This window comes from Rhinatrema bivittatum, chromosome 10 (assembly GCF_901001135.1).
Source record: "Rhinatrema bivittatum chromosome 10, aRhiBiv1.1, whole genome shotgun sequence".
Lineage (NCBI taxonomy): Eukaryota > Metazoa > Chordata > Amphibia > Gymnophiona > Rhinatrematidae > Rhinatrema > Rhinatrema bivittatum.
In genome coordinates this window covers 100,608,547-100,622,612 of record NC_042624.1, presented here as the reverse complement: position 1 = coordinate 100,622,612, position 14,066 = coordinate 100,608,547, and the positions used below count along the sequence as shown (strand labels likewise).

The 14,066-nt window shown below is 40.8% G+C and overlaps 1 protein-coding gene across 4 annotated transcripts in view; it reads left to right on the top strand.

The window, feature by feature from the left end:
- The window catches only part of DNAJC6 (DnaJ heat shock protein family (Hsp40) member C6), a 112,536-nt gene extending 105,272 nt beyond the window's left edge, over nt 1–7,264 (top strand). For all 4 annotated transcript variants that reach the window (XM_029618515.1, XM_029618513.1, XM_029618512.1 and 1 more), the window contains 3 exons: nt 1,446–1,594; nt 3,239–3,415; nt 5,469–7,264. In XM_029618515.1, coding sequence (XP_029474375.1) covers nt 1,446–1,594; nt 3,239–3,415; nt 5,469–5,570 — 428 coding nt within the window. In that variant the 3' untranslated portion in view covers nt 5,571–7,264. The remainder of the gene's footprint in view (nt 1–1,445; nt 1,595–3,238; nt 3,416–5,468) is intronic.
- The last annotated feature ends 6,802 nt before the right edge of the window (nt 7,265–14,066 follow it).

The following is a 14,066-nucleotide window of genomic DNA, read 5'->3' as shown; positions in this document are numbered from 1 at the left end:
GACAATCATCTCACCTTTAAACCATTCATTAAATCCATCCTAAAGGAATGCTACTTTAAGCTCCAAACGATAAAAAAACTCAGACCCCTGCTTCATTTCTCAGACTTCCGCACAGTTCTCCAGTCTATCATTTTGTCTAAAATAGACTATTGTAACGCTCTCTTCCTCGGCATCCCTGCAATACATACCAAGCCTTTACAACTTTTGCAAAACGCCGCCGCTAGGATTCTGTCAAACACAAGAAAAAGAGACCATATTACCCCCACACTCATAGAACTACATTGGCTCCCAATAAAATCACGAATTCTTTATAAAGCACTCTCCATCATTCATAAAAGTCTGTTAAACTCCAACCTCAACTGGATCAACCCCCCCCTCCTCCCCCGCACCTCCAACAGACCCACCCGCACAGCCCTTCAAGGGACCCTTCGTGCCCAACCCATCAAAACTTTCAAACTCTCCTCTACTATTAGCAGAGCTTTCTCCCTCGCCAGCCCCACCTTATGGAACTCCCTACCCCATGATATACGCCTAGAGACACATACACCCAAATTCAAAAAAAAACTGAAAACCTGGCTTTTCCAGCAAGCCTACTCCATATCCCCCCCCACCACTTAGAATTTCCCCTTTAGAGAATTCCTCTATAATATATACTCTTCGAGCTATGACTATGAATGCCTTCGATTTAAGACTAAGAATTTGCCTGCTGTTTTTTGTACTTTGAACTCTCCTATCTGTGTATATAGTTGGTTTACTCATATTGATTTATATTTATATCTAGTTTTCACCCCCCTGTTTAATGTACTCTATTGGTTATATGTAAGGGCCCCGCCCAAAAGTTAATCTTGTTCCGCTGTTATATGTAAGGGCTCCGCCCAAATGTTTTTGTTTTTTGTAAACCGATGCGATGTGTCAACGGATGTCGGTATAAAAGAGACCTTAAATAAATAAATAAATAAATAAATAGATATGTTATTAATTCTCCAACCATCTTGCAACTGATACTTTGGAATCAGCTTATAATAATTCAGCAATGCTATCATGTCATAGCCTATTAGATCAATCCAGTGCTGTGTCAAGACATGTATTCCAATCACTCCCCATTATGACAGAACCATTGGGAATTTCTAGCATCCATTTCCCCTAAGTCAGCAAAAAAGGAGATGTGCCCAGTGGTTGACTGATAGGAGACAGGGTGTAATTGTAAATGCAACCTGCTCTTTAGAGAGACTGATGTTAATTGGAGTGCCACAGGGATCTGTATTGGGATCTATTCTGTTCAATAACTTTGTGAGTGACATCGTGGAAGAGATAGAAGGTAAATTTTGTCTGTTTGCGCATGATACTAAGATCTTCAGAGTGGACACGCCTGAAGGAGTAGAGAGAATAAACAGTAGTTTGAGACCTCAGCAGCAAAGCAGAGTAATGCAAGTTTATTTTTCTAGATGTACGGCAAAAGATGACTCCTGACAATTTTGAAGATCTTCTATCTAGTCAAGGTTTCAGTGCTCACAAAGAAAAAAAAGGACCTAGAACAATAGCTGAAATGAGAAAAGAAGAAATGGCGAGGGAGATGGATCCTGAAAAATTAAAGGTGAGTTACATCCTTTAAGCATTGATGTCCATATTCAAAAGCCATTTAGGCGGATAATGTAATAGTTATCCCTCTAAATGGCTTATCTGGCTATATTCAGCCTTTATCCGGGTAAATTCTAGCCAGCAAAAAGTTAGGAGGCTAAAATTTATCCAGATAAGTTAGGGGCTGTCCAGGGGCATAACTAGAAAGAGTTGAGTTAGCCAGTTAAGTTAACCGGCTTACTCCGATATTCAGAGTTAGTTGGATGATTTAGCCAGTTAAGTCTGGTCGAGTCATAGAGCTTTCTTAAAGTTAGCTGCCTATAGTTATCTGGCTAACTAAATAAGATAGCGTGACTGCACTGTTGAATATGCTTCCAAAGTTTACCGAATAAGTTTATCTGGCTAATTTTGCTATCCAGACTGTCTGAATATAGACCTCATTTTATTTATCAAAAAAATGCAATTATTTATTAATAATATGCAATAAAGTTCAACTCGAATATGAAAAGATTGTGTATGGTCAGACTGGGGAAACCTCATATAGTGCCTCCATTAGGTTCAAAACTGCCTAATAGGCTACTAGCGATCTCTAACTCCAACCACGTAGGTGTTAGAATATTTGTATAATCATCGGAGACCCCAGCAAGGCAAGGTGCCAAAATGATCACTTCATTTGGCTATCTTGACAGTTCTATATTAATTATCACTGTAGTGAAAGTTAAAGATGGTATACTGGAATGGAGCACAAAGTTATACCGATCCCAACTCACTGTTATGTTGTCAGGGTACTGTATATGAAACTTCATGCGGCAAGTGTCTTAGTCCCGACACTGCAATGTTTCGATATTAGATGTCTTCCTCAGGGATCACTCTTCAGCATAGATAATACTTAAGTGTCTTGGCTGTTATAACCCTTGGGCCGAGGTGGGGTCCCCACTGTCGGCAGATGGAGTGGGCTGAAGATAGAGGCCACTGGGGCTTCACCTATACCATCCCTCATTCCCCTTGGGTTGAGCATTTGGGTACCAGGGCCGGCAGGACTTAGGTGGGCCTCGAGGTTGGTTTGTGAGAAGAGGTGGTTCAGCCCAGAGACAGCAGTCGATAGGTGGTGTAGTCCTACCGTGGACTGGGTTTGGTATAGGAACACCCATTTTGTGTCTACATGAAAATGTTGAGTACATTAGATGCTTAGTTAACTGTTATACTGATAAAAATGGAGTAAACTCACATTAGTCAGCCATATGTGGGTAAATGGATTTTCAGCTGTCTGAAAGAGTTTGTGTATATTCGCAAAGTGCACAAACTGGTCTGCATAAAAAGAAAGGCATTCCAAAAGTATTTTTTGGGGATGTATTAGATGAGCGTGCGTACTGTACATTTTCCAAAGGTACTTGTGTAGAAGGTATGCCACTAATGCACCTAACTTTACATCCCATTTTACTCTTCCTAAATGTACATGCACACATTTACCTGCATAACATCTGGTGTTCAGACTCGATGGGTGTGGCTACCTTGGATTTGAAAACTGCTTTGTTCTGCACTGCCTTTTCTGTGCACATGTACCATTACCCCTAAAAATGTACTTTGGTATTACATGTTAAGAAACCTAGTCATGCTGTTTTATTGATTGTTGAAAGCAGATTTCTCTATTAATTTACAGATCTTAGACTGGATTGAAGGAAAAGAGAGAAATATAAGAGCCTTGTTATCTACAATGCACACAGTGCTATGGTCTGGGGAAACGAAATGGAAACCTGTGGGTATGGCAGATCTGGTAACCCCAGAACAAGTAAAGAGGGTCTATCGGAAAGCAGTTCTTGTTGTTCATCCTGATAAAGTAAGTAAATGGAAGATACTCAATTAGAGACCAGAATATCATCATCATTATTATTACTTAGGGCCTGATTCGCTATGGCTTTTCTCCCATTCTTTGTCTATGGGGAAAAAGTTAAGTGATTCTGGCATTTATTCAAATATTCTGAAATAATGCTATTGAATCTTTCCTATTCTTCTGGAAGTATCAAATTTCTTCCCCTAGGAAGAAATGGAAACTGCACAGCTGAGGCAGCAGTCTGGCCCAGATCTCAGGTAGTCTGGAGCAGGAGTAAAAACATTTGGGTTTGAAGGCTCCCAGAGATCAATACAATGCATGCATGTATTTGGATGAATGGCTGTTCGTTAGGGATTTGCAGGCCCAAGACTTTTTTTCTTCTTTTTTTTTTTACTTGTTTAATGTTTTTTAGTTTGGTTCATTTTCTGAATCAAAAAATAAAAACATAAAAACCAAAATATCCTCTCAAAAAAAAATAAAATTCGAAATGGACTTCCCAGAGACCATCTGATCCCCCTCTCACCTCAACACATGCCTTGGGACCCAAGCCAGGCCATTGTAAATGGCAGGAGCGATGCCCATGTTCTCCTGCCCTGTCTTCTACTATTTAAAAATGGTGACGCCGTCCCTCCTGAGCAGTGCTGAAGAATAGAGGGCATGAGAGAGTGGGCATTGCTGCTGGACCCACAAAATAGGGGTAAGTGGGGGTCCAGGAGGTCTCTGGCCCTTGCAGTTTTGTAAGGGACAGAGGTAGGTAGGCGAGGCCCAGCAGAGCCTGGTAAAGCCCAGCCGGGTAGGACCAGGGCCCAAGGTATTTTTCTGGTGGGAGGAGGGTCAGAAGGGGTAAGGGAGTCCCTGGCTGGTTCCGGCCTGGGCCCTGAGGCCTCTGCTGGGATAAGATGGGGGAAGCCTTTTTTCCTTTTTCTACCCCTCATGAAAACAAAAACACTCCACCATTTTGAGGTATTTTTGAGAGAGACCATTTTCTGTTTGCTCCATATGAAATGAACTGAAAATAACCTCATTTCTCCCAGTTTTTGCATTTGTTTGAAACAAATGTACATCCCTAGTATAAATAGCATGTCTGTGAATGGAGTGGAGGGTGTTTGTGTATCTTCTCCCCCTGTATCTTCTGAGGAGAGTTTTTTTGGGGTGGGGCTATGATGAATTTTTTCAATTTTTTGAGAAATATATCCATAACAAAGTGCTTTTATGAAAGCTGTTATTTGGCAAAAACCTGAATATTTATCACTGTTTGCACTCCAGAGACAAAAAGTATTTAGGGGTCTGTACTCTACCCAGCTGCTCTCTCCTTCTCTCCACTCTCTCACTTGATATATTCGTTCCTTTATTTATTTATTCATAAATATTTGATATTCCACCTTTTCCTAAGTTAGTCTCAAGGCAGATTGCAATCAAAATTACAAATAAAGTGACAATCCAAGTTGTTCGCTTTTCAGTTCTTTCCACTTACTAAAGCCACACCCCCCCCAGTTACTAAACCCCTCCCACCAATTCCACTGTCTTGTGTGGCTTTTTACTTTTTCCCTCTTTTGTGTGCTCCTGACTTTCCCACCAGGATAAAGTGCATGTGTGGGAGCCTTTAAGCTCCAGTTACGACTGAATGAATGAAATCAAGCCAACTGTAGCAGTACCTAGAGCTTTCACGGTGGAGCTGCTCTCCCATCTCTGTCACAAGAGAAAGGGCAGAACTTTTGTCCAAGAGTGCTAAATTTAAGAATCGGGAAAACTTCCACAATGCATTTTGCATAAACGTTGCTTGCATGGGGGTTTTTTTTTTGCCTGTGGAATTTTTCTCTGCCAGGAGTTCCAAGAAATTTAGAGGGCAATATTGAACATTTTACCCATGTAAAAATGGACTTTGAAAATTGCCTTCTCCCGTGCAGGAAAAAGTACGCAGGTTCTGTAAAGCAATATTCCTACAACTAATTTTGTTTTGTCATAAATAAGTCTTGCACGGATTACTAGGTGATGAGAAAAACAGCATTGTATGATTCTTCACATTTAACAAATATATTTTGTTTATTTTTTCTCACAGGCTACCGGTCAGCCATATGAGCAGCATGCAAAGATGATTTTTATGGAGCTCAATGATGCCTGGTCAGAATTTGAAAACCAAGGCCAGAAACCCTTATATTAAACTGTGATCTTAAATCTTTGCTGCAGACTCTATTACAGCATCTTCGTTACAACACTGACATTTTCAGCTTAACACTAAATCAAGTTGTAGCTGTTTCTAACTCTTGAGCATCAAATTGAACCATGGATTACTGGTTTCAGCATGAAGAACACAGATTTCTTTGCACGTTTCTTTTAGAAGGGAGAGAAAGAAAATATGGAATGGAAAGAGCTGTGAATCCAGTTTCAAGAGTTTAGGGGAGAGTCAAATTTGGCACAATGGGCCAAGTCATGGTAGCACACAGCACTGCAATAAACTACAATGAAAAGCTTTATAATGCATATTTTATGATTTATTGGTTGTTCTTGAAGAGATGTTTTACATCCAAAAACAGAAATTTGAAGGTTACGTTGTTACACTGGACAAGCAAATAAAATAGTGAGCTCGCTGCCTTTAGCTACAGCACTGTACTTTTTTTTCCAGGCTATTAGAACAAATTCTAAGGCTGCACAATTGGAAATGTTTAAATATCAAATGAAGATACCACTTTGCGAGTTTGTATGTAAATGTGCATAAAATGTTATACTGAAAGAGTAGTGCACTGAGCAGCAAGTACAACCCTTTTCCATTGGAAAAAGATCTTGATATCCCCAAAACAGACATTCAATAAATCTGACTAAACTTTGATCTTCCTCAGTCAGACACATTATTCAGGCAGGATTCCCAACATTTTATTACATTTGTTGAGGGTAATTTCTAAGGTGTTTTGGTCCATTTTTATCCTATGCATGGCTTGTTTAAGAAGTTGCAGAGAGAATGGATTCAATAAGGAAACCTTCCATACAGAATCCGCAGGAGAAGGAGAGAATGAGTAGGCAAGTAGGGGACAGAAGTAAAGGAAAATGGCTCCGGACCGCACTTGAACAAAAGCAAGTCAATTCTTAAGGCTGTACTTTAAGATAGTAAGGATTAACGCTCACTTTTAGGCTTCAGAAAACAGAAATGGAATTAATGATTTAAAAGTGGTTTGGGTCCACAGCAAAATCGTCAACTCAGAGCATCCATGAATTTAAAACTGGACATGCAATTTTCCATCCAGCATAGAAGCTATTTCTCACTTTACAGAAGAGTAGCAATGTCCTGAATACGTTTGCAGTGGTGAAGCTCATACCCGATTTATGACTTTAACAGTGCAGTACATAAAACAGCTCTGTAGAAACGTTTCCACATTTGTTTCTGAGTTACCAGAAAGGTGTGCATCTGATATTGTGAAAATCTTTGTAATGTCAGTGTTTTAAAAGACAATCGTTTGTTTGTATATTTAACATTTTGATTTTTGTAGTGGCACAAAAGTCAACAGCATAAAGAACGTCTGGAAGTACATTCACTGATCTCATTTTTTTTATGTTCTCTTATTTATTTGATCATTGACTGACAATGTGATACCCGCACAAAGATGTTTTTCTGCTATGTTCTCCTTTTATATGCAAAACGTAAAAGATATTCAAGATGACCTTTATGGGCTGGATATTATTACTTAACATTATCAAACATTCATCTTTTGGTCCAGTATGTGCTTGTCATATTTAAAACGATTCTTGGAATGTGAATCATGTTCCTGTGGTTTCTAGATTATGTTTCTCATTCTCCTTTGTAGCTATTATTGTATGACTAATTCCTATGTAATAAAAGATCTCACCTTGATGTAACATACAGTTCAAAATGATCACATGCTGTTAGCATTGTATTCTGATTATGTCATTGACCTGAATAATTTATGCATATTTTTCCAAGATAGCAAGTTTGCTTATTGAAAATGGTGTTTTCCCATAGACAGCAGGATGAATTAGCCATTATATGTGGGTGAAGTCATTAGAGGCACTGAACGGACTCCACTCTCCATGATGGTAGAGCTTTGAGTTCTACTGAGCACGCGCGGGAATTCCTGTGCAGGCATTGCCTCACGAACCCATTCAGACAGTACTAGAGCTAAATCTAGCTATGTAGTTGACTCTCCACGGAGGTGGACAGGTATTCCATGGCTAATTCATCCTACTATCTACAGAAAACGTTTACAGTAAGCAAGCTTACTTTTTCTATCAATAAGTAGGCTGAATTAGCCATTACATGTGGGGAGTCCCAAGCTAAGGGTTATAGCGGAGCATTTACTTAGTAATCAACCTGGTCACCACCATGGAGAGTGGACTACAAAGAAATAGGTTCTGCAAAACTACCTGTCCAAATGTATTCAGTCTGAGTGGCTATCTAGACAGTAGTGGGACAAGAAAATATGAACTGAAGACTAAGTTGCAGCTTTGCAGATGTCCTCAACGGACATCTCACGAATGTAAACAAAACAGAAGAGGCCATAGCTTTTAGTTGATATAAGCCATAATTGAGTCTGAGTTGTAATCCTGCTAAGTGAAAGGAGTGTTGAATGTACTCAGCTAACCAATTAAAGTTCGCTTTGTGACCACAGTTTCTAGGTAGTTCGGGTCATAGGATATGAAGAGCTGACTGGTCTGACGATGCGGCCGAGTCCTTCTTTTATAGTACGTTAAAGCTGATTTGCAGTCTAAAGCATGAAGGGCTTTCTTGCTGTCAAATATGCAGCCTTAGGAAAAACATAGGCAGAATGATAGTGTGGTAACTTGGGTTATAGCAGCTTGGAAACAGCCAAAGGAATAAGGAAGCAGACTGTCTTGTTTCCTTTTGTGTAATTTATTTTCAGTGAAAAATGAAATGCAAAGCAAAATACCTTAAAGTTCAGGTAGCACAGAGACATTGCACATAGCAGGGTTTAACATAGGCTGGCTTCCTGCCTGCTCACCGGGGCCTCCCTAAGCCTTCTGGGCCCTTCCGTCTTATGCTAGGCTGAAGGAATCCTCCCTGGGCCCAGAATCTTTTGCTGGATTGGGACATAAGGAGGACTGGGCCAGATAGCTGTGGCCATCCTTTAAGGTGGTCGCAGGGAGTTTCCTGTATATTCTCTCACAGATGAAATGGATTGGTATGGAAGGTGGAGAGCACTTTTGGGAGAAACTTGAGGTGAGTTTGGAGAACCACCCTGTTGTGAAAAAACTGCAAAAATTGAAGATAGTGAACAAGTGTCTGGAGTTTGCTGACTCCAAGAGAAGTGATGACAACTATAAAAATCACCTTCCAAGTAAAAAGTTTTACTGAAGCCTATTCTAGAATCTTAAATGGCTTCATTAGCTGGGAAAGAATCACATTGAGATCCCATTGTTCAGGAGGTTTTTGAAGCAGGGGTTTGACATTCAACAGTCCTTTCATGAATCAAGATATTAGCAAATGAATGGATATAGGCTTACTGCCCACAGTATCATAGTAGGCTGCTATAGCATTGAGGTGCACTCATACAGATGACATGGCAAGACCTGAGTTTGAAAGGTGAATACGACATTGTAGTAGATGCTGAGGCTGACATGAGAAAGGGTTGTATGCCTTCTACACACTCCACTTGGAATATCTATTCCACTTGAAGGCATAGCTTCACTTAGTTGATAGATTTCTAGATGAGACTAAGGTATTGAAAATCTCTGTAGGTAAAGATCCACAATCATTGAGCGTTCATTCTCCAGGCTGCTATGAGCAGCGGGGTTGGGATAATAAAGAGTCCTGCTGACTTGAATTAACAGCGCTGGGTCTGATCCCAGCAGAATGGGAGGACTGCAGATTCAGCCTGCGCCAATGGGGGATACTTAGATGAGCTGCCGTTTCAGCCTTTTCCTGGCGAGGCAGACAAAGCAGCACTGCAGGAGGAGGAACTGCTGGGGCTCCATAGAGATTTACTCAGCTCCTCAATATGGTGCACCCTGGAGTGTTGTGAATGCGGAGACATCTATCCACAGGAATAACAATTCTGCTGGTTATGCTCCAGGCCAGACAGATGTAGTAAAGCTCATGGCCATTGGAAATAGACATTACCTTACCACAAATGCACCATTTGAAACCGCTGAATGTTGGCTCTTTCTTCTGCAACATCCTGCAGTATAACAGCAGCTTACCTTTGACGCCAGGGAATCCAAGTCTTCCTTATCTGGATGACTGGTTAATCACAGATGTTATCGGGAATCTGTGATCAGCTCTCTGCACAAGACAATTTCTTTGCTACAGAGCTTAGGTTTTTTGATCAACATCAAGAAGTCAAATTTGATGCCAGCCCAATGATTGAAATTATATAGGGGCATAGATAAGATCCCTTACAGGAGAGAAAATTTCTTCCCTCAGATCCAGCAACCATTCATTCACATATTGCTCTCCTCTCCCCTCAGTGAATGACAGCAGGTTCTCTTCTAGTCATGCTAGGATACATAGCAGTGGTCATATATGTGGTTCTACTAAATCGTATGCATATCTGATGCCTTAAACGGGGCCTATGTTCCCAAAGGGATCAGCTGACACAGCCCCTGTCCACAGTAGTCCAAATGTCCCAGGAAATGGCAAGGCCTCTTGGAAGAGAAGGCGACACAGATGGTAACTTTTTTTTTTTTTTTTGTTAGCATGAAAAAGTGCTTTTGTGGTGTTGCCGAGGCAGCGAAGCAACACAAAATGAAGAAAACTTAGAGAAAAAGTAAGAATTTTGGAATTAGAGAAAAAATATAAGGAGAGACAGAGTATATGTCCATGCTTTAGCTTGGACAAAAAATGACTGAAGAGGCTCACAAGGCAACACCTGCCTGAGAATGCCCACACATGCTCAGTGCTGCTGAATGACTTCACCCACATGTAATGCTAATTCAGCCTGCTTAATGACGGAAAATTCATTAAACCTTAGATGAAATGAATCTCACTCATTTTAACTTTACTTTCTATGCTTATTTTATTTTTTCTTAAGTCATATGCAGGGCAGTTTTCAAAAGCCAGCTAACCTGGTAAAAGGGTTTCTTGAAAATTGCTCACTCTGCTTGTAGGTAAAATTATTTTACTAGCATTGAGCTGAGGCATTCCTGGGGGTGGGGTTAGGGCAGGGAGTGCAACAACGTATGTAGTTTTGAAGGGAGAAAATACCTGCAGAAAAAGCAAGGTATAGATGTAACAGTAAATGACGGCAGATAAGAGAAAAGCCCATCCAGTGAGTACAGTATACATTTTATGCACATTTTCCCAAAGCAGATAAAATTCCCACATGGAATCCATCCTCCAATCCTATTGTGTAGTCTTTAAGGTTACAGCTGCCACTCTGTGCACATTTCCCCGTTCCACTCGGGCAGCATTATCAATGCTGTCCTGAGCTGCAATCCTCACTCAGTGAAGGCTGTCCAGAACCCTCATTACCATTATCTCGCCACAAGGGATCCTCTGTATTTCTCTCGTGCTTTTTTGAAGTCTGCAACTGTCCTTGTCATCACCACCTCCTTTGATAGAGTATTTCAGGCATTTCTATGAAAAAAATACTGCCAGACTTTGCTCCTGAATCACCTGAAGCTTCCTTTCTACTGAAAAAGCTTGGCTTTCTGTGCATTAATGCTTTTCAGGTATTTACAAGTCTGTATCATATCCCACCCTGTCTTACCTCTCTTCCAGGGTATACATATTAAATTCCTTCAGTCTGATATAGTTTTTTTTTTTTGTTTTTTTACAAACTCTACGCCATTTTTGATTGCCCTTCTCTGGGCCATCTATGGGTACTTTTTTTCCTAGGTGATTTTCAAAAGGGAAAGTACTTATGGGACTTTGAAACTGGGCAGGCTGTTTTAAAAAATTGTTTCTCAACCTGCTTATTCTGGAAAATAGCCACTGCTATTACTAGCAACAGTAGAATGGAATAGACTTAGTGTTTGGGTACGTGCCAGGTTCTTATGGACTGAATTGGCCACTGTTGGAGACAGGATGCTGGGCTTGATGGACCCTTGGCCTGACCCAGCATGGCATGTTCTTTTATTAAATGATGAAAAGTAATGGCACATATTCATACATCTACTTTTTCCTCTAGAATCTCCTGATTTCCCTTTTTAATCTGTTCATAAACAGGATCTACTATAGCTCTGTTCTCCAGCTTTAAGAAAAGGGAAGATGGAGCAATGTTTAGGACCATCACGTGCAGCTCAGACTTTTTTCACTATTGCTGTTTACCCCTTCCTGGCAATAGGCCATAAGTCAGGGCTCACAGCTTGGTTTGAGCAACCTTTTCCCCCCACAGAGAAATCTTAGTTGGCTCCTATAGAAACTTTTTACTCAAACTGCCTTAAGATGACTAGCAAGCACTGCTAGAGAGTGATTCCTGCAACTCTTGTTTCCTAGGGGACTGTGTGCAATTCAAACCCCAACAGGCTAAAAGTACAGGAGCATGCTGAAGCCACAAGATGACAGTTTATATGTTTTGATAGGGAAAAGCAAGTTCTTACAGTAAACTTGGGTTTCCCAAACCTGGCCTGGGGTCCCCACAGTTAATTGGGTTTTCAGGATATCCATAATGACTATGCATGAGATAAAATGTGAATATACTCTCAATGGTATGCATAAGAACATAAGAAATTGCCATGCTGGGTCAGACCAAGGGTCCATCAAGCCCAGCATCCTGTTTCCAACAGAAGCCAAAACCAGGCCACAAGAACCTGGCAATTACCCAAACACTAAGAAGAACCCATGCTACTGATGCAATTAATAATCCCTAAGTATAATTGATTAATAGCCATTAATGGACTTCTCCTCCAAGAACTTATCCAAACCTTTTTTGAACCCAGCTACACTAACTGCACTAACCATACATGTAACCATGCAAATTAATCTCATGCATATTTATTATGGCTTTCTTGAAAACCCGACTGGCTGTAGGGTCCCCAGGACAGGTTTGGGAAGCCCTGTTGTAAACGGTGTTTTCCATAGCTAGGATGACTCAGCCATGATCAGTGGCTGATGTCATCTGGTGGCACTGAATGGATCTGTCTTTCTAAGCTAGTGGAGCTTTAAGTTCTACTAAGCATGTGCTGGAATTCCTGCACAGGTGTTGCCTCAGAATCTCCTCAGTTTGTTTCAAAACTAATAGGATAGGTAAGTCTGCTATCCAGGGATGAGAGTGGGCTTCTCATGGCTAATTCATCCTGCTGTCTACGGAAAACACCATTTACGGTAAGCAAACTTGCTTTTTTCCAATCAATAATCAGGGCTGAATTAGCCAAGCTGTGGGTTGCAGCGTAGCATTATAGATATAGCAATCTAGACTCCACTGTGGAGAACAGACTATTTGGAAACTGTGTGGTGCAAGACTGCATGTGACTGGTCTTGGTTGGGTTGTCCTTACTATAATGGCAAATGAATTGAATAAGTACCATTTAGTATTTTGTCCATAGTCTAATTGTGGTAAGCAGTGAACTGTTAGTTTTATTTTAATGTTTTACATTGTGGATGTATTGTTGTACCCCACCTAAGATTCTAGATAGTTACAAGTTATAAATGTTAAAAAAAAAAATAAAATTAAAAAAAAATAGTGATAATGGTTCATTCAAAAGACTGGTGATGAGTTTCTCAGCCATAGATCTGAATATAGAAAGCAGAGAGAGCCTGTCTTTTTAATGCATTGATATCACCACACCTGTATACAGCCTGGTAGGGAATACAAGGAATGCTGAATTTATTGTAACACTAGCAGATCCCTCAAATCTACAGGGGCACTATATGGTTCAAACAATAAGAGGGAAACAGGGCAGCAGGGGAGCTTCATTCTCCTACTGGCTAGGGATATAGGAGGGGAGGCCAGTGGATTTGGGGTGGAGGAGAATCAGTTATTGGGGGAGAGGAACATGCCTGAGGATTGTGGGTTGAGGAGAGGAGAGATAGAGATCCAGGTAGAGGAGGGGCCTGAGGATCTTGGGTGGCAGGAGAGGAGGGATAGAGATCCAGGAATCAGGAGAGGGAGGAAGGGAAAGAGAAGGCCCGTGTCTGGCTTAGCTTTTTGTAGTGAAGTCAGATTTTCATCTGAGAGTCAGCTTTTCCCAGTTTGTGATGTGTTGTCAGCATCACAATAAAATCAAGTCCCTGCCTATGTGATCTCAAAAGCTTATGTATTTTTACTTCGGTATCTTTGGATAAAAGCAAGTTTGCTTACCGTAAACGATGTTTTCCGTAGATAGCAGGGAATTTAGCCATGCATAGTGGGTGGCATCACAAAGGCAGAGCTACTCTCTTAGCTCGAAGAGCTTTGAAGTGCGCATGACCTTGGGTTCCCGCACTCCTCGAGCTCCCTCTCAGTTGGTTTTCCAAGCTAAGTGCTGGTGTAGGTGTTGAGGATGGAAGGCTGTCCAGGGAGGTGGGTGAGAATGCATGGCCAAATTCCCTGCTATCTATGGAAAACACCGTTTACGGTAAGCAAACTTGCTTTTTTCCGGTGATAAGCAGGGCATTTAGCCATGCATAGTGAGAGTCCCAAGAACATAGGTTGCAGAAAGATATTACCAAATTGAAAAAATTTTTTTTTTTTTTTTTGCAACCAATGGAAGGTGGACAGTCCTCAATACTTATGAAAAGGTTTTTAGAACTGCAGATCCCAAGGAGGAG